General features: G+C 36.6%; 2 protein-coding genes across 3 annotated transcripts; both read left to right on the top strand.

Moving 5' to 3' along the window:
* Positions 1 to 1,175: 1,175 nt before the first annotated feature.
* On the top strand, positions 1,176 to 8,201 carry LOC104120623 (kinesin-like protein KIN-7N). Of its 2 annotated transcripts, none has more exons than XM_009632433.4 (18): positions 1,176 to 1,402; positions 1,493 to 1,582; positions 2,136 to 2,254; positions 2,410 to 2,523; positions 2,618 to 2,699; positions 2,834 to 2,901; positions 3,024 to 3,080; positions 3,546 to 3,688; positions 3,770 to 3,872; positions 3,955 to 4,035; positions 4,770 to 4,838; positions 4,917 to 4,976; positions 5,068 to 5,220; positions 5,801 to 6,061; positions 6,482 to 6,568; positions 6,852 to 7,010; positions 7,105 to 7,359; positions 7,583 to 8,201. In XM_009632433.4, the coding sequence occupies exons 1-18, from the start codon at positions 1,255 to 1,257 to the stop codon at positions 8,027 to 8,029; spliced, it is 2,496 nt and encodes an 831-aa protein (XP_009630728.1). In that variant the 5' UTR covers positions 1,176 to 1,254; the 3' UTR covers positions 8,030 to 8,201. The 2 variants fall into 2 exon arrangements, with proteins under 2 accessions (XP_009630728.1, XP_009630727.1); XM_009632432.4 differs by having other exon boundaries at positions 5,795 to 6,061.
* Positions 8,202 to 12,042: 3,841 nt separating this feature from the next.
* Positions 12,043 to 13,724, top strand: LOC104120622 (nucleolar protein NET1-like). Its single transcript, XM_009632431.4, has 3 exons — positions 12,043 to 12,622; positions 13,027 to 13,141; positions 13,246 to 13,724. The coding sequence occupies exons 1-3, from the start codon at positions 12,173 to 12,175 to the stop codon at positions 13,689 to 13,691; spliced, it is 1,011 nt and encodes a 336-aa protein (XP_009630726.1). The 5' UTR covers positions 12,043 to 12,172; the 3' UTR covers positions 13,692 to 13,724.
* The last annotated feature ends 13,763 nt before the right edge of the window (positions 13,725 to 27,487 follow it).

Genomic DNA, 27,487 nt, shown 5'->3' with positions numbered 1-27,487 from the left:
AAATTTTCTAGCATATATTATTTTAGTATAGAATAATTATGAATGTGCTGTGACAGAAAAGACAAAACTTTGTAGTATAGGATAATCATTTTAAACTAATGTGAAATTAATATCTTTTTTTATCGAAACTCATTTGGATTATGGATCAAATTACATTAAAGGATAAATAGATCTAAAATGGGTATGACCCATATTAGCTAATGTGGCATTTATTTTTGGATTTTTATCATAAAATTTAATGCCATGTCATATTTATGGTAAGGGTTTGAGGCAAAATGACTTTTAAGTGACAATGATAAAGTTTAGTTACTTTTAAGTGACAAAAAATAGTTAAATGATTTTAGTGAAATTAAAAGGTAGTTTAATGACCATCAGTGAAATTAACCCTATATATGCCTTTTAGTACTGTTTATTTAGTTACTAGTATGAATTTACTTTTCCAAAACTTGAGGATGAAGAGGCGCTTTGCCAATTCTAACTATTTGATACAACAACAATTTTAGTTTTTAAAAGATTAGCTTATCCATGTATAACGTACAATAATACACATTCATACTTCATATCCTATCACACATAAAATACTGAATTAAGTGTGTAATTATCGCAAAGGTTATTCATCAAAATGATAATCAAATGTTACATTCCTAATTAAGAGTTTTGACAAGAAAAATCAGACGATATATTAATACTACATGTAATTTTATGCTAAGATTATTTCTCATCCTTGGAGGAGTAAGCGAGTCCTACTGTGTATTAAGGAGGTAAAACCTCTGTGAATCCTCACATGGACCCCAAAAAGATTTTTTTAAATGTATATTTTAGTCGCTCTATAGCAGACAAAATATATATTTCATACCTAATTCCTACATATAATATGCATATTATATATATGTTTTGACTAGCGAGTGCAACTAGTTCGATCGACCGACCAATTTTATACTTAAAAAAAGCCTCACACGGACCAGAAATGCAGAAGAAATAAAAATATGAATAAATGATTTTTCTATGAAAGACAACCCATTGGGCATACCCTAACACCTCATGGCCCAAAAACATATTTACATTTTTTTTATCAGCCCATCAAACCGACTCGTAAATTCTAAACAAATACAAGGGTATTTACGTAAAAGAATGCAAATTCAAATCACAACGTTTAGAAATAATTCAAATGAAAGCCCCTCCTAAAGGCCATAGCCGTCTCAAACCTGTAATCCCCAATTCTCTGAACCAAATCAGATCCAGTTAAAGAAAGATATGGAGAAGGTGTGCGTAGCAGTTAGAGTGAGACCTGCAAGGAGTAACGAAGAGAATTACAATGGAACCTTTTGGAAAGTTGAAGACAATCGCATTTCTCTTCACAAGTCTCTCGGTACTCCGATCTCCGGCGCCTCCTACACTTTTGGTATCCAACTTTTTCAGCATTTATCTTCGATTACATATGTGTGTGTGAACTTGAAGTAAAAGTTTGACCAGAATGTGTGATGTCTGGCAGATCATGTGTTCGATCAGGACTGTTCTAATGCTAGGGTTTATGACCTTCTTACTAAGGACATTATTCATGCTGCTCTTGAAGGTTTCAACGGTACGCTTTCTCGGCATCGTGTTTTGTTTGATGTGTGAGCTCCTTTCAGCTTAACATATTATATGCTGGAATGTGTTAATCGAGGACGACTTTTACCATGTATGTTTGATTGTAATTTTGCTTCGAGGCAGTTGTAGCAGTTTATTTTCTGAACAATTTGCTTTCGTAAAACTTAATTGTTTCGCCTAAAGGTAAACATTTCGAGGTTATTAGGGGGTAGTGTACCAAATTACAAAATTTTGGAAAGACGGGGACTGATAGCTGACTCGACTTAGGTTTCGTGGCAAATTTGTTAATTTCAGAAGGAAGATACAGTAGAACTTAATCAATGTGAAATCACAAAACTCATTGGAACCGGTTCTGCTGCTTTGAGCTTTATGTCAAGGATTTGCATAACAAGTTGGCCTGTTATGTAGTCTTTAAAGGATGGTGGCAATAACTTTTCTGGTTTTAAGAAGATATGGTGTTTGTTATTATCCGATGTGAAAAATCTCTGAAACTACAGTTTACTCAACTCAAAAGGTCCTTATGTTACAGTTGAATTTTTGTTTAGGAACTGCTTTTGCATATGGGCAAACCAGTAGTGGTAAAACTTTTACTATGAATGGCACTCAGAATGATCCAGGAGTCATCCAGCGTGCGGTCAATGACATATTTCAGAAAATTGAGATGGTATTTATTTTCTTTAATTTTATTTGTTACTATAGCTTGTTTTATCAATAGATTAGTTAATTTCTTTTTCTCCAGTTTTGTTTCTTGTATGTTGTTTACTGGCGTTTTGCAAATAAAGCTCCCTTTTTTTACTTACTCTAATTCATGTTTTCCAGACAACTAATAGGGAGTTTCTGATTCGAGTATCTTATATGGAAATCTACAATGAAGAGATTAATGATCTATTTGCTGTAGAGAACCAGAAACTGCAGATTCATGAAAGTTTGGATGTAAGTTGTGGGTAGTACATCATTTACTTTTATATCATATACTTTCAAAAGTCTTATTTGATGTCAAGAAAACTTAATATAAATTATTTTCCAGCGTGGAGTTTTTGTCGCAGGTTTGAGGGAAGAAATAGTAAACGATGCTGAACAAGTACTTGAGCTTATACAGCAAGGAGAAGGTTTGACATCATGAAGAATAATATAGGACACTCTTCTTTGTAGAATTAGTGTAGTTATTAATGACTATTTGATTATTATAGTTATTTTGTTATATGTATTACCAATACACTACACGTGACAATAAATTTTGCAGTTAACAGACATTTTGGTGAAACCAACATGAATGTTAGAAGCAGTAGATCTCACACCATCTTCAGGATGGTAATAATCTTGAGTCAATTGTAGATTGATTATGTTTCTTCCGAATGCTGATGCATGTTGACTCCAAAAATTGTATGAGAATATTGAAATGATTCATTTCCATTTCCTTTCTGTTAAATTAGGTAATTGAAAGCAAAGGAAAGCATAATCCAGATGACGCTGTTCGTGTTTCCATTTTGGTCGGTATTCATTTCTTCAAGTTCCCTGCAAGCAATTTATTGTTCCATATGAATTACTAGTGGTTTTATATTATAAAATTCTCATAGTTGTTTAAAAGAAATTAAAAAAAAAAAAGAGTTCTTTGAGTTGTGATAGATCTCTCAAAGAATCTGAGAAAATTTTAAAAATTTGTAGTTGTTGCAAAGTATATCATTCTGTAGGTCATTTTGAATGTCAAGTTTCTGTGGATCGTCTGATTTATGTCTTTATATGGTGCAATTAAAGAAGTAAAAGAATATCATTTAGTTTTGATTTGTTGTAGTTGATTAAGAAGCTCATTGGGCAGGAGAGCATAAATCGCAAATATGATAGTCTCTTCTTTAGCTTTCTGGTCATTCACCTTTCTTGTCCTTTGCCCTCATTTATAGTGTTTACTGACTTTACTCCATTTAATCTAATTTGTCAACTCAACTCTTCGATACTAGAATTTGGTAGATTTAGCGGGGTCTGAACGGATTGCTAAAACTGGAGCTGGGGGAGTTCGTCTGAAGGAAGGAAAGCACATTAACAAGAGCCTAATGATCCTTGGTAATGTTATCAATAAACTAAGTGAAGGTGTAAAACTAAGGTAGTTGTTTCGGATACTCAATTGAATATATGTTCATGCACAAAATGAATGTGTGACTAGTCTGATTATCTACTTGATCAGGGTACACATTCCTTACCGTGACAGTAAGCTCACGCGCATTCTGCAACCTGCTCTAGGCGGCAATGCTATAACTTCAATAATTTGTACAGTAGCACCAGAAGAGGTAACCTTGTTATTATTACCCTTGTTGTGACAACAGAAATCAAATTGTACATCAGTCTAAAGAGTTCAATGCTTGTGTCCAGATTCATGTAGAGGAATCAAAGGGAACACTCCAATTTGCTAGTAGAGCTAAACGGATCACCAACTGTGTTCAAGTAAATGAGGTCGGCTCCATTAATTATTCTTTTTATGTAATTACTTGTTTATGATCCACTCTACAGACACCTAATGAGATTAAATGGTCACCTGTGTTCCTGCAAAATAGAAATACTCTTGTTAGTATAACAGGTTAATTTGATATTAGTTGCTAAGACACTATGGCTTGCATTCAGAGATATCAAATTACGCTCCATTGGGCATGCTTGTTGACAGAGAAAGAATGAAATATATCCAATAAGACATTGTATGGTAGATTTCTAATTTTCAAAATTGCAGTATGTATCGAGGAAACTCTATTTACTGCTTGAACGTGATAGTAGTTCAAATGCCAATAATGCAATTGCAGCACTTAGGCACTCCATTTTTTTAGCTGTCATGACCACGGATTATCAATCTCTACCTTTCTGATAAGCTTCGTCTTTCTGAAAGTTCCTAATTGACACAACTTAAATTTTTCTGGTATATATATACTTTAGATTTTGGTTTAAACATCCATTCAAGCACCTATTTTTAACACACAAAGAAGGTGAGTTTTGCCTAGAAGCAGTACAGTGCATTCTTGAACTGGTTATAATTCCCTTTCTCTTACAAATCACAAGCTTCAGGAGACTTCTTATATCAGACTTCTTATTTGTTGCAGATTTTCTGCCCAGAACCAAATAACGAGACTTCTTATAAGTTACTAGCTTCTTTCTTTGACTTTTAAGGCAGAGCTTATTGTAGTTCAACTTCTTTGTAGATATTAACTGATGCAGCCTTATTGAAGCGGCAAACTCGAGAAATAGAGGAACTACGCATGAAACTTCAGGTTATTGACATGTGTCTTGGGCTTCATATTCATAACTCACATAACAATATCATAAATGGGATGAAATCTTTTACATAGGGATCACATTCCGAGGTGCTCGAGCAAGAGATACTGAAACTCAGAAATGACCTACTGAAGGTAATTATTATTTACTCTTTTGTTTAGAGGTAGAAGCTTGTTCGTGTCTTACATTGACATAGGCCATGACTGCTTATTCTTCATTCATCAGTACGAACACGAGCGAGAGAAGCTTGCTATGGAGTTGGAGGAGGAGAGAAGATCACAGAAAGAGCGAGAGCAATGCATCCTTGAGCAACAGAAAAAAATCCATAATCTCAGTAATCTTGCATCTATCTCAGACTCAAATGGACATGCTACACAGGTAAAATATGTGAACTGTGCTGCTGTGGACTTCCTTAGACTATCTTGTCCCTTTGTCCCGAGCTCAGCTCCTTTTTAGAATATCAGGTGGAGGCTCCACTTGGGACACAATGAGATGCTTGGATTTTCCTATCATGATTCCTGTTTCTTTATCATCTCCATTCTCTATTATCTTTTAACCCCTTTTATGTTCTGAATTTCGTTCCTCAAAAAATGGTTCGCACAGAAGAAAAAATATGTTTTCCACAACGTTTGTACAATAGAAGTGTTTGAGTGCCACATATTTGGATACTTTTAGCATTTTCATTGCGTTCGCTTGCCATATAGGATTTAGCTACCTTTTATGCGAATTGTCTACCTGGTTCTTATGAGAGAGAGTGACCTTAAAATTTTCTCATATTCTGGCACTTCGTACTTTCATCATGCTGATGCACTTGTAGTTCTTATGGAATTTTGACTACGAAAAGTAGACAAGGGCTTGCTCATACTTTTTATAGGAGACCTCTAATTTGAATGCCAATTCTCTGTTTCTCTTATGTGCATGGTACTGACTGAAGTTCAATTTCTATTCTTAGAACCAGGAAGAAAGCAGTAGCAGTATCACTTGCCAGGAAGATGCTTTTAGTACCCCTTGTTTGAAGCCAGTTCCCAGTGCCTTTGTTGCTAAGAGATCACAACGGTCTCAGCAGCTAGAATACAGCCCTGTGCCAGATGCTTTTAGCAATTTTGCCGATGAAGACACCTGGATGAAAATAAATAAAGGCTTTGTGGTTGATCTTGATTCACTTCACATGACTCCTTCTATAAAAGTTCAATCATCTTTACCCAATGATGAAAATGATGTGAGTCTACTTTCGCATACAGATGCTGCGGTCTTTCTTCTTAAATTGTTACCCATTATACTTTTATTCTCTCTTCCCCAACAAAATGCAAGACAACTTGCTTTACTCTATGTTCAGTTACACTGGGAAAGTTATATGCACCCTTCTTAATCTTTACAAATCTGATAGGCAAATAGTTTAGCACGAGTTTCTGGGTGTTCTCACCGTTTATCTATAAGTTCTTTTTTAGCGATCCGAGGGGAAGGGGGTGGAGAATGGGGCACATCATCTTTTTCATCTGATAATTGTTAACATGGATTTAACTATATTGAAGGCTATGATTTGCAGTTTCAATTGTCCTTCAATTATTTAACAAATATTTACTCTTGTAAACTAAGTTTACACATACATATTTGTAAGACTTACCAGAATTTCTACCAGGGTTTGTCGACAGAGAATTACAAGCAAGAGGCACAGAATCTCAGAAGGCAGTTGGAACTTGTTTTAGAGGAAAGAGATGAACTTAGGGTTAGTATCAATTGATATCATTTTCTTGTTACTTAAAGCTTGTTTCAGTTGACCAGTCACTGACCACCTGTTTTATCACTCTACTGTTTAAGACGTTTTTCCTGATTGAGATGTTCAATAGATTAGTCCTTCCTGGTCCTAGTTCTTTTCAAGAGATACAAAATTTTGAACGACATGACTTACTGAAGTATAGAACAAGTCATTTGAGGATAAATGTGACAAACTATTGGTTTTGTTATGCTGCACTAAGTTCTCAGCTTATCCTTTAATCTTTAATTTTCAGAGACACCATACAGAACAAGAATCACTAAATGAACAGCTAATGAGTGAGGTATCTGAACTCCAGCAAGAGGCACTCTTGATCCATGAGATCCCTCAAAGATTGTGCGAGTCTGTCACAACTTGTAAAGATATATACACGGATGTGCTTTCAGTTTTGCAGGTAATGCCTACTTATTGTGTAAGTTCGGCGAATTTCTGTGGATGGTGAATATCTCTTTCTTATGTATGTCTTTTCTCCATTGTCGTTTGGACAGAATTTTGTAGCTAATGAGAAATCTGCAACGGCCAAATTGCTCTCTACAACAAGTGAAATTGGTACTTGTCTTTTTGCAACTCTGGAATCTCACTTTTCGGTAGCTATGCACAGCGATAAGTCCTCTGCTGGAAATAATTCTTCAATTGAAGCGCAACGTATCAAGCTTTATGATAAGTTGAATAGAACAATTTCATCACTTGTATTATCAGAGGATGAAAACTCAGGAAATCAGCCACTCAGCTCCCAATATAAGGTAGCTGCCCAGTCACAGTTCTCAAGGTCTCACTTGTTAATTCTTACATGCTTTTCGATTCTGACAATGGGATATTACCTGCTAAGTTCAAGGCTCATGATAATTTAAGTTCCAAGGTCCATGATCTAACCCACAAGGGGAATCACTTTTTTAGCTTAAACATCTTGATAGTTATAGACGCTTTTCCTCCTTTCTTTAAGTATACGTTTTTAATATGATCAAGGACTGTACTCTGGGTGGAGAAATTGCTTGTTGGAAGAAGAAACTGGATGAAGATATCAAAACAATCCAGGCAAAGTACGAGAACTTGGAAAAGGAGTTGGACCTCAATAATCAGCTTCTTGTCGCTTCCAGGGATAGATATAATAGCTTAGAAAGGGAGTTTCATCTCTTGAAAGAAGAGAGGGATTTATTGATACAAAAAGTTTCCACTTCCTGTGAGAAGCTCGAACTCGTTACTAACCAAAAGGGAAAGGTATGGGAGGATTTGAATGCTGAAGTAAAGAGGAGGCAAAACCTCGAAGACGAGATTAAACAGTTTAGTGTTGCTTTTGCATGCCGACAAAGATCCATCGTCTCGCTTCATAGTGACTTCAAATCTGTGATTGGTAATTTTAAGTCACAGAAGCCAATTTCAGTATATCCAGATCTCCTGGATTATGAGAGTTGAGTTTCATACACAATTTTAAGTCACAGAACCCAAGTCATGCACAATTTGGTGTTGTAGTGTCATTCTTTCTTCTTGCTATGTATTCAAGTAACTAAATACTATTCAGGATCCCATTATGAACTGAATTATGTATCTGTATTACTCCTGTTGTAATGCATTGACTTATACGGCCTTGGTTAAGAAGTGATACAGAGTGACATACAAGATTACACCATTGTGTACTTGCATTACCCTCGAAACCTCCTCACTTGAATAAAAGTATCTTGCAAATGGTGACACAACACACCAAATGTCCCTATATTCTCTATTAGAATTTTTATCATAACGGTTTCAAACAAGGGAGTAGTCGCTATAAGCTTTACCACTAGAATAACCTAGTCTCAAATGGTACTTCATAAAAAAAAATTCTATATGTAAAATCTCCCTTGAAGTGTATATTAACAGAAATGTAAGTCACACAATTTTGTGATGCAACGAACACCTAGCATTTGTCACTTGTCTATAATGGTAACAGGAAAATAGGTCTATAATGGTAACAGGAAAAAACTTCATTGTCTCAAGTTTCTGTTTGTCTTTTAGTGCAGGATGGTTTTACTGAGACAAATAATTGATAGGAGTAGTTTTGTCGTGAGCAGAAATGAAGATAGCACCTGCAGATTTGGTTTCTGTTTGTCTTTTCATGTTTGAAGTTTGAAACAAGTGCACATGAAACAGTATGGTCTTCCATAGTTACGTCATTACCAAAGCATCTCCTGTCCCTGTGCCCATAACTCTGTCTACTCAAACTGCTGTAATCTGCACAAGGCGTAATAAGCTGAGGATTCTTTCTATCTGTTCAGAGAATGTTTCATCTCTAGCCAGTAAGTTTTCACGTTGCTACTATACTACTGCCAACTTTTTAAAAAATATTTACATTTAAGTTAAAGTTGAGGCAATTTGTCACAAAAGTATAGTAGGTAAAATTGGCTAATATTCTTTATTTATTAATTAAAATTTTGAATTCATTTATGTTCTCGCGAGGTCACGGGTTTACCGACGGTATGAGTAAATGATTTGAAGGCTTGGGTATTTTTGTACCTTATTATTTTGCATTTAGTTCTCTTTTCTTGTAGATGTAAGCGTCTTATTCTTGAAAGGAAATGAAGATTGATGGATAACGTGTCTTCTCTATAACCTCATGTTCAATATTGTAGCTCAATTATATCATTTTCTTTCCCTGAACTTTCTTGCAATTTCATTACAGACGGAAAATAGGGAAAAAGGAACAAGGAAAAATAAATATAAGTGTCCTCGTCAAATATTAATGAAATTGAAAAGAAAAGTCCCATTAGATATCTTACGCTGGTCATTTCATATAGTCACGTCTCTCTTAAAGCCTAATCAAAGTCTGTCCTTACTGAAAAGAACTTTGAGGATTTGTGCGTTTAGCAACAACAACAATAACAGACCAAGTGTAATTTCATAAGTGAGGCATGTGAAGGATAATGTGTTCGCATCCATACTCGTACCTTATGCAGGTAGAAAGGTTATATCCGATAAACCCCCGGCTAGCTAGATTAACAGAAACAAGATAGATTGTGATGTTTCGGGTACTAATTTTATCCGCTGAACCTGAGTTCCAAACGTTCTCGATTGAAAGACAAGTTTCTTTATAAATATCTATCTCAATATATGGATGGAGAATAGACAGAAGAAATCATATTAAATTTCTTGATACATTTGATGATATTTAATCAATTCAACAACCCCTGATATTAAGATAAATACATAATATACTATTGCGTGTTATTCAACAAAAGGAAGAAATGTATGCAAATTAAAAACCAAAGAAAAGGGAAGAGGTTGGCGATTTAATATTCGTCTAATATGAGACAAAATGGAAGATTTTGGCAGAATTCCTCGTATTTGGCCCCAAAAAGAGGTGTAATTTTATAATAACGAAAACAAACAGCGCCTTGTCTCAACAATTATTGAGGAAAAAAATATGCTCTGAAAATCATAGACATTTATTTTTTGTTGGTGCATAAGAATCAAACGGTAGCTGAAGCTCTATGTTCATTGCATTCATTCTCACACATAGAACCACATATTACTCCATCCGGTCCACAATAAGTGATTTTTTGGTTGTTTTCACACAGATTAAGAAATTCACCTTTTAACATTAATTAGCAATGAAATTGACTATATTAACCTTTACTATTTCTTCACATAAACACTCCTAACACATACTCCAACCCTATTTACTCCAAGGGCAGTGTAGGAAAAAAAATAATTAATTTATTCTTGAAATCTGAAAAAATCACTTATTTTGGACTACAAACAAAGGCAAAAAAAATCACTTATTGTGAACCGGAGTGAGTATTGATTAGGCTCGACCAGGATTTTTAGGGTTTAAAGTTAAGAATCAACAAAAATGTTAGGGAGTTTATGAAGTTTAAATCATTAGATCATTAGATTTTTAAGTGAACATATGTGTGTACGAAAGGATATTTAGAAGGGTCTTATTACCACGACATGACTTAGCCTACACATATTTTAATTATAATATACAAGAAATTAATCGGCCGTAAAAGGGATATGATTATGTATTTATAATATAATCAGGCATAGTCTTTCGAGCTAGTTTTTTTTTTATTAATTATCTGGTATTCGAAACTCATTGACCCAACTAACTCATATTGAAAGTTTTATTAAAAGAGAGAAAGACCTCCCTACATAGTCTTTCAAGCTAGTTGGAGGCAAACTATCTCCATATTCGAGCGTCTTTTTCTCCTTGGTTAGTGTATTAAATGGCTATTTTACCTTTCATCACAAACTTAATTATCAACATTTTACTATTACAATCTTTACGTAATAAAATGAGTTATTTAAAAATGTCGAAACGAAGTAGGTTTGAGTCTTATGTTACCATGTGGCTTTCCCAAAATACAATAGAAAAAGCACATACATTTTCCCACCAATTTTTTTGTCAAATTAAAGAGGTAGAGGAAAGAGATAAGGGGACATGAAAACGAAGTTTGAGGATGATGCACATGCATATAGAGGAGATACAAATTATCCCGCTATATATTTACTTAACTGGATGCCCAATTTTGTTGATTATGACTTGTGGATGAACATTTCCAAAATTTTGTGTTCAATATATTTTATAGTATGTTGAAAAATAATTATTTTATAGTACAAATATTCATCTTTCCTTTAGCTTATTGCTTAGACTAATCAGTACACAGTCACGTTACCAAATTAAACTTCCCATGCAAAAGTCATCAATTTTCATTTTGTTCCTTTGTTGCTTTTTTTAGATAGGCTGCTCTTGAATAAAACCAAAACCTATCAGGACCACACATACTATAGTAAGTTCATGCCTCTTTGTTGATTTTTGTGCTTTTTTTTTTTTTTTGAGTTCAAGTCCCGTAATGTAAAAAAATATTTATACGATTAAATTATTTATAAAATAATTATAGATAAATGTCTGATAGGAATTACCAATAACTTGATAAAAATTGTAACTAATTTACAATAATAATAACAATATACCCAGTATTATCTCACGCTTAGGGTCTGGGGAGGGTAGTGTGTACGCAAACCGAACCCCTGCCTTGCGAGGAAAAAAATTGTAACTAATTTGTTATCATTAAACTATGCTGAGAGTGTAAAAAATCAAATAACACGATTAAATTACCCTAATAATGTAAATCTTTGTGTATAACTTAAATAATATATTTTCTTTCAGGTGGGGCCACCTTCTCGAGGCTTGGTAGCTTTAAGTTTAACTATAGAAATACCTAGCACATTGACTTCAGATTGCATGGTCTCAAAAGGTTAGGTAAAAATTTTAATATAAAAATCCATTTTTTTCACAAAAGCGAATCATGTTATTGTCTTTTCTCAAATGCCCCATCCCCTTAATTTAAATCTGCAGTGTTCTTCTCTTCTATTTCTCTCTGATCCAAACACTTGTTCTGTCACAAAAAAGAGACAGATGCTTAACTTGTCTCTCACAATTAATGCCCAATTCCTTATCCTTTTGCCCTGACCAGCAATTCTCTTTAAGTCTTTCAAATTTATTCTCTTTAACATCATAGCTAGTTCAAGTTCATTTCTACTTTTAGCACCCACACTACAACCTAAATATTTCAAAACATGTCCAAACAACTAGGAGAATTCCTCCTAGAACAACAAGAACCTTTTACCTTAGAGCTTTACCATCTTGAAAGAGGCCACACCCTTAGCTCAAATGGCGATTTTAGGTGCTGTTCTGTAAATTCTACTACTAAATTCTTGAAGAAATCAGCCAGTTGTGGTACAAAGAAGAAAAGAAAAGTCATTCCTAATTGTTCTAAGATTGTAAAATCTGTGTTGAACAAGCTTGTTACCATTAGCCATAACCAAAAAATCAAGAATTTGGCAAGTGAACAACACAATAATGCTACAATCAAGAATGGCCAAGGCAATACTAATGCAAATGATGATAACTTTTCTTCAGCAAGCAGCACTACTGTGTTCAATTCTTGTTCAGATACTAGTGATGTAGAAGAAGCAGATAATTTATCACCACAAGCTGTAGATGGAAACTTTCTCAGTGAAAAACAGGTAAAGACTTGGTTTTGCAGCAACTAAACATGCATATAAAACTTTATAGTTTGTGATTTTACTGTTATACTCGATAAAGTTCACTGATCATACACTAAAATTAACTTAAATGTGACAAAATATAGATTGTGGCTTTGAATAAAATCAGTGACCATACGCAGTGGCGAAGCCAGGCGAAGGGTGTTCAGAATTTAATACACATAAAAAAGAATATTTAACCTATATACACAGTATAAGTTGCTATATATACAGTATAATTTTTCAGTGAAGAGTGTTGGGTTGACCACCCTTCAATGTATATAGCTACGTCAGTGGCCATACGATGAGATTAGTTTTAATATGATAAAGAATAGTTTAGTGACTTTATTGTTATGAATTCAGATTGGTTGTTCATAAGGTAACAGGTTTGTGAAGACAGAAAGCTAAGACTGGATTTTCTTGAAGAAAGTAAGCAACTCAGCCCTGTGTCAGTGTTAGAAGAAACTGAATCTTCTGATGAGGAATCCCCAGATCTTAAAAGTAAGTACTAGTACTATTTTTTATGATAGCAACTTTCTTTAATCATATAGAATTTAGTGTAAATATACATCTTAACTCTAACTACTTTTATGTAACAAAAACAGAACAAGAATGTGTCAAGCCAAAGAAGTTACAAGTGGAATTTTCAACCCCATCAGTTTCTAAATCAGAGGAAACAAGCCCTGAGTCTCAGTACATTAATAGCAAGAAAGCAATACAACAATCAAGACAGCTCCTTTTTGACTGTGTGAAGGAAGTGGTAGAGAATCAGAAAAGGAAAGATCCTCAAGAAGAAGAAGGATTTCAAAGAATGTTAGGAGCTGAGCAACTTTGGGAGCTTCTATTGGAGAATATAAGGTTATGGAGTCAAGACTCTATAAATGAAACTAATATTAAAAACTTAATGCATTTTGACCTGTTGAATTCTTTTGAACAGTCAAGTGGATTTGAGGAAAAAAGGGAAATAGGTAAGGTGATTGCTGATTTAATTTTTGATGATATTAGCAATGAAATTGTAATAGACATGTTTAATTATTTTACGTCAAGATAAACTTGAAAAGTTTAGAAAAAAAAGTTATAATCACACTCTCTGGCTTTAATAAGTGTCTTTTTCTTGTTTTTATTAGTAGTTACCATTCTGCAAGCTGGGAAGAAAGTTTAACAGCTCATGCAATATACCAACTTAAGAATCTTTCATTCCTAACCAGTAGAATCCAATGACTTATCATTGCCAATTATTAAGTGCTTCTTCAACACAAGTTATGATTCCCAAAAAAAATATTTTAATATCCTTTATACTCTGAACAAACAATGAAGACGAGTGTTTCTGTTTCATGTTTGACAGAGTTTGTCATAGAGCAGTCTATAATCTCAAATTTGTCTGTTTGACTAGTAAATAATGATGTGTGAAAACTCATGTTAAAATAGATTAGCTTATAACTTGAATAATTGGTTAACATGCCTCATGAGTAAATAACATTTGTCAGAAAATTCAAGTATAGCAAGATACCTATTTCGCACTTGCGCTACTTTTAGAATCTAGAGTTCAAGGTCCCCTCTTAGTCGAGTTTGTATCATTTAGACGAGTTACAAGCTTAACAGTATTCTATTACAACATGTCGTAAAAGTTAGTTACATGCCAAGAAGTATTTGATTTCGATGTGTTAGGATCGAAATATTCAGGTTCATGCGGAAGCTAGTAAAGCAACATTTGAACGACGATAAAACAAATAACAGAAGAGAAATATATCAAAGAGGCACAAATATTTAATGTGGTTCGGTCAATTGACCTACATCCACGGCAGAGATGAGCAATCCACTATATCAAAAAGAGTACAAAATATCGAGAGAATAATCTCAGAAAGAGACAAACACAAGTGGCACACTAACACTTGTCTCGAAAAGTTCTCCCCATAAACAAGACTCTCAAACTTCATATGGCTACATTGTGGATGCTACTAAATGAGAAGGAAGGATCCTCAATTTATAGAAGTCCAAATGTTTTTCTCCAAGAAAAGCGACTAGCCAAATATGGAAGAATTATATTTTCCTTTACGTAAAAGAAAAAAATCAATTATGGTAAATATATTGTCCTTCCTTCATGGAATAGGAAAACTAAATATAATAAGAAAATCATGACAAACACCTAACATGCTTGTGTATGGGTAAAATCGGGGGTAATGTCTACCTCGATTTCTCGGCGAGAAAACGGAAGAAGGGCACGGGTGCACGAGATTGTAATCGAGGTTAGAGACTCTTCGTATCGAGATCCAGGAAGAGTGAGGGATGTGTTCGTCATCGGGTATGGTAAAGCGACGCGTCCCGGCCAAGAATGAGTTGTAAGACCTCGGGAAACACGGTGAACGGTTACACGCGACGAATAGAGGGTCGTGATATTAGGACCCAAGCGGATATCACAGTACGGATCGCGCTCGATGATGGTTATGATTAAGTAATTAACAAGAAAGGAAGATTTTTACCTTTTTAAAACTTATACTAGGGGTAAAACTCTCCTACTATATAAAGAAAACCTTTTTCTTTTGTAACACACACAATAACACGTGAATCAAAGTAATACAAGTTTATTTTATGCCTTTTAGCTATTGATAAAGTTTTTGTTCACTTATCCTGTTCTTCATTTACGACAGGGCTCGAACCGAGGGTCCAATCGAGGGCGAGGTCACTATTCAATCTAAGTTCAGGTTTGGCCATAACATCGCAATTGGTTTGATCGCTTATTTGGTCTTTAATTGATGATATGTTGGTCAATTCCCTACGAGCAGAGGACCATTTGAAATATTTGCAGGAGACATTTGACACACTAAAGAAATACAACATGAAACTAAACCCGGAGAAGTGTGCATTTGGGGTCGGATCGGGCAAATTCCTCGGGTTCATGGTATCTAATCGAGGTATCGAGATCAACCCCGATAAAATAAAGGCCATAGATGACATCACCATGGTGGATAATGTCAAGACCGTTCAAAGACTGACCGAGTGTATAGCCGCCTTGGGCCGGTTCATCTCGAGGTCCTTGGACAAGAGCCACCAATTCTTCTCACTATTAAAGAAGAAGAATAACTTTTCCTAGACCCCGAAATGCCATCAAGCTTTGGAAGAACTCAAATGGTACTATCGAGTCCCCTGTACTACACACTCTGAAGGCAGACGAACAACTGTACCTCTACTTGGCGATTTTCGAGGCGACGGTAAGTGGTGTCTTAGTCAGGGAGGAAGAAGGTACATAATTTTCTATTTACTATGTTAGTATAACTCTAGGCGAGGCCGAACCAAGGTATCCTCACCTGAAAAAATTAGCGCTCGCTTTGCTAAGCGCTTCCAGGAAGCTAAAGCCGCACTTTCAATGCTACCCTATATATGTCATAACCTCTTACCCGCTGAGGAATATCATGCATAAGCCCGAGCTCTCGGGCCGGTAGGCCAAATGGGTCGTGAAAATTAGCGGGTACGATATTGAGTATAGACCCCGAACCGCCATTAAATCTCAAATTTTAGCAGACTTCGTGGCCGACTTTACGTTGGCCTTAATACCCCAAGTCAAAGGGAACTACTGCTAACCTTGAGGACTATTTTGGGAATCTGGACCCTCTTCACGGACGGTGACTCCAACGCGAAGGGGTCCGGACTCGGTATCATATTAAAACCACCTACGAGAAATATAATTAGGTAGTCTATTATAACTGTGAAATTGACTAAAAATGAGGCCGAGTATGAGGTCATGATTGCAGGTCTAGAATTGGCTAAGAGCCTGGGGGCCGAAGTGATCGAAGCCAAGTGTGACTCCCACCTCGTGGTAAATCAAGTTAACAGAACTTTCGATGTAAAAGAAGAATAGATGCAGAGGTACTTGGACAAATTGCAGGTAACCCTACACCAATTCAGGGAATGGACCCTACAACATGTACCCCGAGATCAAAAAAGTGAGGCCGATACACTGGCTAACTTGGGGTCGTCGGTCACTTCCGATGAATTCAGCTCAGGAGCAGTAATGCAACTAATGAACTCGGTGATAGAAGAAGGCCACGCCAAAGTGAACTCAATGATTTTAACTTGGGATTGGAGAAACAAATATATAGACTACTTGAAGATAAGAAAATTGCCTTCGGAACCTAAAGAATCGATAACCCTGCGCACCAAAGCCGCCAGATTTAGCTTGGTCGAATGGACATTGTTCAGAAGGTCTTTCTTTGGCCCACTAGCTAGATGCTTGGGACCGGGGGAGACCGAATACGCCATGAGAAAAGTTTGCGAGGGAACTTATGGGAACCATTCGGGGGCATAATCCTTAATTCAGAAGCTAATCAGAGCCAGCTATTAATGGACCGAAATGGAGAAGGATGCGAAAGACTTCGTACAGAAGTGCAATGAGTGCCAAAGACATGCCCTGATGATCCATCAACCGGGAGAAATTCTCCACTCGGTCCTGTCTCCGTGGCCATTTATGAAGTGGAGAATGGACATTGTCGGTCCCCTGCCATGGACACCTGATAAAGCTCAATTCATACTGTTCATGACCGATTATTTTTCCAAATGGGTCAAGGCTCAAGCGTTTGAAAAGATTCGAGAGAAAGAAGTCATTGACTTCATCTGGGATCACATAATATGTTGATTTGGGATACATGCCGTAATTGTTTGCGACAACAAAAAACAATTCATCGGCAGCAAGGTGAGTAAGTGTTGGCCCAAGTGAAGTTTGTTTTTATGATTGACAAAGGAACTCGAGTATGAACTAGGTCCATATACAGTGTACACAGACACGGGCAGATTCGAGCATAAGGGATGAACGTGAAGGAGATAAGCTTAAGTTGTTATATCTGATATCTCCTGATTGAAAATATTGCATAAATGATAAGGAGAAGGACTCCTTACTCAAAGAGAACTTTATCCAAGATAAGGGTGGAGTTAGAAGTTGAAGATAGCTAGAACACTTCCACCAAGGAAGAGTAGCATTAGAACTTTAGTTATTTCTTATTCTACTAACTCAATATATTACAGGATGTTCTCATTCTAAAGGTATGCACAAACGTTGAAGCTAAACGTGAGTTGAGAGCAAAATAGCAAGGCATTTTGCAAACAATTCTTGTGTGATTCAAATGTGCGAACCTGAAGCTACATGAGCCAGATTGAAGAACCAGTTTCAAGTGTTTCTAGTTTCATTGTAGTAGGTATTTTCAAATTGTACCTTTCAGCTTTATCTAGAGGCAATTGTATTAGGTACTCTGAGTATTCAAGTTAGAGTTAACTTGAAGTTGTCGCAACAGTTAGAGGCTGGTTGCCACAACGGGATTAGAGGTAATCCTTAGGTTTACAAAGAGTTTTGTAAATGCTATTTTGGCTCAGTGATTAAGTGAAGTGTCAGAGAAAACCCTACTGAGTAGTAGGTAATGGTTTTTTCACCTTTTGAGTCGGGTATTTTCTACGTAAAAATACTTGTGTTCTTTACTTTCCATATTTACTATTTCCGCAACAGTAGTATAAGGAACACTTAGAAGAACCAGGTCCTTCTACAATCAGTGCATGCGAAAATTAAACACCACACAAATCACCCCCCCTCTCTTGTGTGGTATTAAAGTATGAAATATCAATTGGTATCAGAGAGGGTTATCCTTGAATAGGCTAACACCTTAGGAGAAGATCAAGATGAGTGCACCACCTGGAAAAAGGGCAATCCACTGCTAGGCCACCACTCTTTAATGTCCAGTACTACTCTTGGTGGAAAAATAGGATGAGAGATCACATTATAGGAGAGGACTATGAGCTATGGGACATTGTCACCGATGGTCCACTGGCTACCTTGAAGATAAATGCTGAAGGAGTAGAGGTGCCAAAGACAAGAGCGGATTGCACTGCTGAGGACTTGAAGAAATGGGAGAAGAATGCTAAAGCCAAGAAATGGCTTGTTTGTGGACTTGGTCCAAATGAGTACAGCATAATCCAAAGTTGTACCACTGCTAAACAAGATTAAATTGTTGTCTAAAGAAAGGTTATCTGGGTTACTTCTAGAACTAATTGACGAATCTGAGGATGTAAACCATGAAAAGGAACAATTATCTAAAGAATGTGTGATTTTGAAAGCTAAGTGCAAAAATCTGGAACTTAGGGTTAGTGAAACTGTAAGTGAAAATACTGTGTTGAAGAACCAGATTCATGCACTTGACTCAACTGTCCTAGAGCTTAAATTTGAAAATCTAAAACTGAAATTAGGAATAAGTAAAAAGACAAATGATCACACGCAACTCACTCTAGAAGAAAATGTATAAAAAATGAAAGATGAGTTTTATGAAAGGGATGAGCAGGTAAGAATTCTAAAGGAGGATCTAACAAGGTCAAGCATGAGCTAGACAGAACTTGTAAATGGAACAGGTCCTCCGATGCACTTTCATGGCTACAAGAATACCATAGTAGCAACAGAAGAGGACTTGGGTTTGGGAACCTGGCACCTAAGTGGGATCCCAAAAGCAAGTACCTCACACTTCCTCAGAACAAGATTTGCACACACTATGGTAAAACATGTCACTATAAAAGTGAATGCACTGCAAAAGAAAAGGCTAGTCAAAATTACAAAGAATTTGTTCAAGGGAAGAATAGGCTACCAAGTTAGGCTAAAAAATTTGATTCATCCTTTTGCCTATAGAAAGGGACCCAAACTAGTTTGAGTTCCTAAGACTAACCCCTGATTTCCTTTTGCAGGTCCAAGTGAAGGGGAGCAGCCAAATATGGTACATAGATAGTGGCTGCTCAAAGCATATGACAGGAAGCAAGAACCATTTCCTTTCACTTGAGGACCTTAAAGGAGGTATTGTCTCCTTTGGAAATGGGAAGAAAGGTGAGATTATTGGGGTTGGAAAGATAGGTAAGACTGATTCTCACTCTATTGAGAACGTCTACTTGATAGAAGGACTGAAGTACAGTCTAATAAGTATATCACAATTGTGTGATATATGTAACATGGTAGAATTCACCTCTACAAAATGCTTTGTGATTAATCTTACCACTGACAAAATAGTTTTGCAGGGAAAAAAAGTGAACAACATATACGTTGAAGATCTGTCCACACTTTCAGAAAATGAACTCACTTGCTTAAGTGTGGTGGATAATGATCTCCTCCTTTGGCACAAGAGACTTGGACATGCCAGTCTAAGTCAACTCAACAAACTAGTCTCCAAGGACTCGGTGATAGGGCTGCCTAACATTAGGTTCAAGGAAGATAAAGTTTGTGAGGCTTGTGTAAGGGGGAAGCAGGTAAGATCCTCTTTCAAAAGCAAGAAAGTGGTAAGCACCACCAGGACGATTGAACTGGTCCATACTGATCTTTGTGGACCAATGAGAACATTGAGCAGATGTGGTAAGAGATATGTGATGGTTCTTGTTGATGATTACTCTAGGTTTACTTGGACATTATTTTTAATATCTAAAGATGAAGCATTTGACATGTTCACTTCTTTTGTTAGAAAAAGTAAAAAAAACTAGGTAATCAACTTGCATCAATTAGGTCTGATCATGGTACTGAATTTGAGAATGCTAAATTTGCTGAATTTTGTGATGAGCATGGCATAAATCATAATTTTTCTGCTCCTAGGACTCCACAACAAAATGGAGTAGTTGAAATAAAGAATAGGATATTGGAAGAAATGGCTAGGACTATGCTTCTTTCTAGTAAACTGCCCCATAGTTTTTGGGAAGAAGCTGTGAACACTGCATGTTACATCATAAATAAGTGCATGACTAGACCCTTGTTGAGAAGACTCCCTATGAGTTACTTAAAGGGAGAAATCCAAACATATCCCATCTTAGGGCATTTGGATGCAAGTGCTTTGTGCATAATAATGGTAAAGACTCCCTAGGTAAGTTTGATCCCAGAAGTGATGAGGGAGTATTCTTCACATAGTAAAACTTATAAGATTTATATCAAAAGAACTATGTGTGTAAAAGAAAGTGTACATGTGATTTTTGATGAAACTAACATTCTTTCTAAGAGGCAGGAATATGATGATGAGGCAATTGGGCTGGTAAGAAACTCAAATAAAACCACAGCCCAGACTGAAGCTGCACCAGAGGAAGGAACATGTCCTTCCACCTAGGGCAACTTGACAGGGGGAACTGAACAAAGAGGAGCTGATCCTCAAACCTCGAGGGAACCTGTCCATGAACCTGTTCCTCAGCAACAAAATATTGAAGGAACATCTAGGGAAAATCAGCTGGTTGTGAAACCTTACAAGTATCATTCCCATCCCATTGAGAACATAATTACTAATCCAACCTCTGGAATTAAAACCAGATCTTCTTTGAAGAATCTTTGTGCTTTTGATGCCTTCTTATCTCTTATTGAACCTAAAAATGTTACTAAGGCTTTACAGGATACAAACTGGGTAAATACAATGCAAGATGAACTCAACCAATTTAGGAGAAGTCAAGTTTGGTATCTGGTACCAAGACCCAAGGACAGATCAGTAATTGACACAAAATGGGTCTTCAGAAACAAACTTGATGAAGATGTAACAGTTACAAGGAACAAGGCAAGATTGGTGATTCAAGGATATAGTCAAGAGGAGGGCATAAACTATGATTAGACTTTTGCTCCAGTTGCAAGATTGGAGGCAATTAGAATCCTTATAGCATTTTCTCCTTATATGGAATTCACTCTCCATAAGGTGGATGTCAAGAGTGCCTTCCTCAATGGCTATCTAAAGGAAGAAGTGTTTGTCAAGCAACCTCCGGGCTTTGAAAGCAAGGAATGTCCTGATCATGTGTACAAGCTTGACAAGACACTTTATGGGCTCAAGCAGGCTCCAAGAGCATGGTATGAAAGATTATCAAAATTCTTGCTTGAGCATGGCTACAAGAGAGGTAAAATTGACAATACTTTATTCTTGAAAGAAAAAGGTAAAGATCTCTTGGTAGTTCAGATATATGTCAATGATATAATTTTTGGAGAAACTACTAATAAGTTAAGTAAAGAATTTGCTAAACTAATGGGGAGTGAATTTGAAATGAGTATGATGGGTGAGCTTAATTTCTTTTTAGGCTTACAAATTAAATAAAATTCAAATATAACTATGATCCATCAACAAAAGTATGTGAAAAAGTTGCTTAAAAAGTTTAAAATAGAAGATTCCAAAGAAATTGACACTTCTATAGCAACAAACAAAAAATTAGATGTAGATGAACCTGGTTCATCTATTGATAAGAAGTTGTATAAGGGAATGATTAGCTCTTTGTTATATCTCACTGATAGCAGACTTGACATTGTATTCAGTGTAGGTCTTTGTGCTAGATTTCAGGCAAATCCAAAGGAGTCTCACTTGACTGCTGTCAAGAGGATCTTGAGATACCTAAAAGGCACCACTGACCTATGTCTATGGTATCCAAAAGGTAGTAATTTCAACTTAGTGGGATATGTTGATGTTGATTATGCATGGTTTCTTGTGGATAGAAAGAGCACCTCAGGTATGGAACACTTTCTTGGCTCATGTCTTGTGTCTTGGGCCACCAAAAAGCAAAATTCTATGGCCTTATCTACTGCTGAAGTTGAGTATGTTATTGCTACCTCATGTTGTGCTCAATTGTTGTGGATCAAACAATAATTAATGGACTTTGTAATTGATGTAGGTCGTATCCCCATATTTTGTGATAACACTAGTGCAATTAGTATGACCAAGAACTCGATTCATCATAAGAGAACTAAGCAAATAGATGTTAGGCATCATTTTTTGATCACTGTGGAATTTTGTGCTACTGACAAGCAAATAGCTGATATCTTCACAAAAGTTTTAAGTAGAGATCACTTTGAAAGGAACATGTTAGCATTAGGGATGATTAAGATCACCTAAAAGGAACCAGTTCTAACTCAAAAATTGGTTAGAAAAACTGTGAATTTTTGTACATAATTAGATTAGATTTTGCTCAGTTTCATACCTTCACCAGTATACTCTTGTGCCATGTGCTAAAATGTCTCATTAATCTCTAATGATATTATCTTTATTTTCTTGGAAAATTCAGACTTACACAAGAGATTTCTCAGTGAAGAACCTAGTTCATCAAGATTACATGGTACGTATTCTCCACTCAGCATATTTTGTAATAATTATATTTGGATTATGATCAAATGGAGAGTCCCGTTTAATCCTAACCTCCTTGAGCTAATCTGTTATGAAATGAACCAGTTTCATTCAAAAGAATCACAAAAACGCAATAAGTGCCTAGATTCTAGGGAGAGTCATAAACGTCTCTTCAAACTGGCTCCCAGTTTGATTAGACCTTTGAACTTCTGAAAAAGTAGTTGTTACCCAATTAAACTCTATCTCTTTAAATTAATTAGTCCTTAGTTATTTCTTTACTTCAAAGTTTAAGCTGTTAAACAATTCTCTCTATATTCTCTCATCTTCCAAACATATACATACTCATCTTTTCCCATACCCAAACACAGCAATGGCAAACACTTCTGAGAATTCCTCATTACCACCCAAAGAATCCATACCCACTCCTTCCACCACACTCTCAACCACACTTATCTCTAATAAAGAAAGATTCAAGATGCTTACTCACAAAGTAGTCGTCGAAGGAGAAAAAATCAAGAAAATCAATGAGAAACTGAAGGCATGGCAGGCAGATGAACACCAGAAATCTGATGAATCATTCAAGTCTGCTACTAAGGGGGAAGAAACTATTTTTCTGAAATAGAGCAGGTAACATCTGGTCCTAAAGTTACATCTGAAGTAATCTCTGAGGTTGCTGCAAATCTGGAAACTAGATTTGTTCTGGTAGGAACTGTGGCTGGGGTAGAGATTGCTGAGTCTGAGAAGATTGGTGGTAAAAATAAAAAGAGAAAAGAAAAGGATAGAAGGTTCTTGAGGCAATGTGAGGGGAATGGGAAAAGGAGTGGGTGAAGATTGAATCTTCACCCATTCCTGTTGGTTTGACTGAAGAAACAAGAGCTATGGAAGTATGGTGTGAGGAATCGGCTGGAAAAGAACAAAGTGTGAGAGAAAAATGGGAAAGTGGGTCTGGAGAAGCTGCTTAGGGGTTGGTTAGATTTGGGAAGAAGGTTCAAGATCATGTTCCTTCTGTGTAGGAACCCTTCGAGGACCTACTAAGAAAAGTGTCTGACAGTTACAATCCTAAAAGGAAAAGGAGTTCAGCAGTTAAAGTCCCTGGTACTGCTAGGTCAAACAAGAAAAGAAAGGTTGCCTCATCTATCCTTGTAGAGACTCCTCCTAAGATGAAGCAGAGTGAGGCTGAACTGGAAAAAGCCTTAGGAGAAAGTAAGATAAAAGTTGTTGCTAAGGGGAAAAAGAAGGTGGTCGAGCCTGTTGAGGCAGTTAAAATTGAGGAGATAGACCTGGTTCTTCATGATGAAGGGGAGGCAGAAGAAATGGAGGTTATGACTCCAAAGGCAAAGAAGATCAAGACTTCCATAAAGAAGTTTGTTTCAAAGACAAAGTCTGCAGGGCCATCTACCTTGGCCAAAAGAACCAGGTCTGCCTTGAAGTCCAGAAAAGTAAAAATAGTGGAAGAAAAAGAATGGAGTGGAGAAGAAGAAGAAGTAGAATCTGATGCAGAGAAGGACAAACTGGTTAAGTTTGGGAAAAGAACCATCTTGAAAGGTAGACTCCTCAGGAACTTGGAGGAGGAAGGCATGGTGATGCTGCTGGAAAAATTACAATTGCAAGGTTGGAAGGACATGGTCCTTCAGATGGATGGAAAACTTGCTAGAACTAAGATTGTGTAGTTTATGGAAAATTGTGAGATCAAGAATGGTAGAGTCACCAGTGTAGTGAAATGGGTGATAATGAGTTTTGATGACAAGGAACTGGGAGAGATCTTAGGCGTACCTGCTGCAGGGTACAATGATTACAAGAAACTCAAATAGCCTAGTCTAGAGAATCTCCCTACTACCTTTGCCATTACAAGAAAGTTTGGTGGCAATGAAGAAGAGCTTGAGCCTAAGGCTATATACAAAAGTGAGATGAAGCCACCCCACAAAGTGCTATTCGAATTTGTTAATAAAGTTGTGTTGCCTAGGCAGGAAAGGAGGCACATTGCCACATTCATGGACCTGGTCCTTATGGAATGTCTGGCCAGTGGGAGGCAAATCAATTAGCCTGGATTTATCATCCAGCTTCTCGATAGGGTTCTGACTGGCACCAAAACTCATGCCATACTCTATGGTTTCATTCTCACGGCTGTACTTGTGCACTTCAAGGTACCCATCAAGAAATGGGAAGTTGGTACAAGCAAGGATCACTTTTGGGAAAACACTTTGACTGCTTATGACTATGAAGTCCATACCACTCCCAAAGAACCTGGTTCATCCAAAAAGGTACATGTGAACATCAAAGTTCAAGCCTTGGTGCAAGAAAGTGGGTCTAAGGATGCTGAAATAGAAAGGCTGAAGAAGAGGTTGGCAGAAGTAGAAACTGAGAGAGATGCTCTCAAAGCTGAGCTTGTAAAAGAAAAGGAGAAGAATGATGGCATTCTTCATGATATGTTGAAACTGCTTCAAGCCAAGAACCAAGAACCTAGTCCTTCCCAGCCTTAAAACCTTCCTAGCCTAGTTAGACAAACCAGTGACCCGGATGAGATTTCTTTTTGATCTTTTTGCTCATGATTCAGTGTTTTTATTTCCTTTTATGCTTTGTATCAGTATCAATAATAATCAACTGTTTTTGTGCTCTAACTGTTTGTTGATACTTCTTAGTTGACTAATATCATTAAATTGATAAATGATGCTTGAATCCATGATTGCATTTGAAGTAGCCCTAATGGCCATGAGTAATTTCTGTTAAAATCTAGTTATCTAACATAATTATGTAACTTTTTGATGATGCCAAAAGGGGAAAGATAGTTTGTGCATTTTTTACTCTGGATTATGATGTTTATAACCTAACATGGTCCTTGATGATTTGTGACTTTAAAATGGAAAATGTTCTAACATTGTGTTGATGTTGAGCTAAGTTGACAAATAGCTTATGCTTAGAAAAAACACAAAGTTTGTCATCATCAAAAAAGGGAAATTTGTTGGCCCAAGTGAAGTTCGTTTAGATGATTGACAAAGGAACTCGAGCATGAACTAGGTCCATACACAGTGTACACAGACACGGGCAGATTCGAGCATAAGGGATGCATGTGAAGGAGATAAGCTTAAGTTGTTATATCTGATATCTCCTGATCGAAAAGGTTACATAAATGATAAGGAGAAGGACTCCTTACTCGAAGAGAACTTTATCCAAGATAAGGGTGGAGTTAGAAGTTGAAGATAACTAGAACTCTTCTATCAAGGAAGAGTAGCATTAGAACTCTAGTTATTTCTTATTCTACTAACTCTATATATTGTATGATGTTCTCATTCTAAAGGTACGCACAAATGCTGAAGTTAAACGTGAGTTGAGAGCAAAATAGCAGGGCATTTTGCAAACAATTCTTGTATGATTCAAGTGTGCGAACCTGAAGCTACATGAACCAGATAGAAGAACCAGTTCCAAGTATCTGTCTTTTATTCTAGTTTCATTGTAGTAGGTGCTTTTAAATTGTACCTTTCAGCTTTATCTAAGAGGCAATTATATTAGGTACTCTGAGTATTCAAGTTAGAGTTAACTTGAAGTTGTCGCAACAGTTAGAGGTTGGTTGCCACAACGGGATTAGAGGTAATCCTTAGGTTTACAAAGATTTGTAAATGTTATTTTGGATCAGTGATTTAGTGAAGTGTTGGGGAAAATCCTACTTAGTAGTAGGTCGTGATGTTTTCATCTTTTGAGCCGGGTATTTTACACATAAAAATACTTATATTCTTTACTTTCCGCATTTACTATTTTTGCAACAGTTGTATAAGGAATACTTAGAAGAACCGGGTCCTTTTATAATCAGTGCACGAAAAAATTGGACACCACACAAATCACCCCCATCTCTCGTGTGGTATTGAAGTATAAAATATCAGTAAGTTTTTCCAAGATCACAAGATCAAAAAGATACTATCAATGCCTTATCACCATATTGGGAACGGGCAGGCGGAATCAACAGACAAGACTATACTCCAAAACCTGAAAAAGAGGTTGACCGGTTCAAAAGGAAAATGGAAGGAAATCTTGACCGAAGTCCTGTGGGCATACCGTACAACTTCGAAATCAAGCACCGTGGCCACCCCATTTTCACTGGTCTACGGAGCTGAAGCCTTTATACATGTCGAGGTGGGGGAACCGAGCCTCAGATTCAAGTACGCTACCGAAGAGTCAAATAGTGAGGCCATGATCATGAGCCTGGAACTGCTGGACAAAAGGCAGGAGGCCGCCATGGTCCGGTTGGCCACCCAGAAGCAGCGAGTAGAAAGATACTATAACCGATGAGCCAATCTCCGACATTTTCAAGTCGAGGACTTAGTATTAATAAGGGTAGAACTACACACCAGGAAACCGAACGAAGGGAAACTGGGCCTAAATTAGGAAGGGTCATATCGAGTTATCCAAATACCGGCAAAGGCTCGTATAAACTCAAAGCGAAAAATAGTGTACAACTACCAAACAACTGGAACGTGACACACTTAAAGCGGTACTAGTGCTAAGGTATGAACTCAATTCCTTTTTAATTGTGTTATAAATCGGACTAACGTATGCATGTAATCGGTAAGGATAGATGAGGCTATTAGGTCTAAAAGTATGTGTCACACTCTTTTTCCCTTGATCGATTTTATCCCAAAGTGAATTTTTCGGCAAGGTTTTTAATGAGGCAACAGTAAAATGTGCTACCTTATATTTGGAGACCGGTCTTAAATCGGAATCGATGATCGTTTGCTTCAGATCAACAGTATCTGATCCCTCACGAGTTTGGCCTTGA

This window comes from Nicotiana tomentosiformis, chromosome 4 (genome assembly GCF_000390325.3).
Source record: "Nicotiana tomentosiformis chromosome 4, ASM39032v3, whole genome shotgun sequence".
Taxonomy (NCBI): Eukaryota; Viridiplantae; Streptophyta; class Magnoliopsida; order Solanales; family Solanaceae; genus Nicotiana; species Nicotiana tomentosiformis.
The sequence above is the reverse complement of the archived record's forward strand: the minus strand, read 5'-3'. Positions and strand labels throughout refer to the sequence as shown.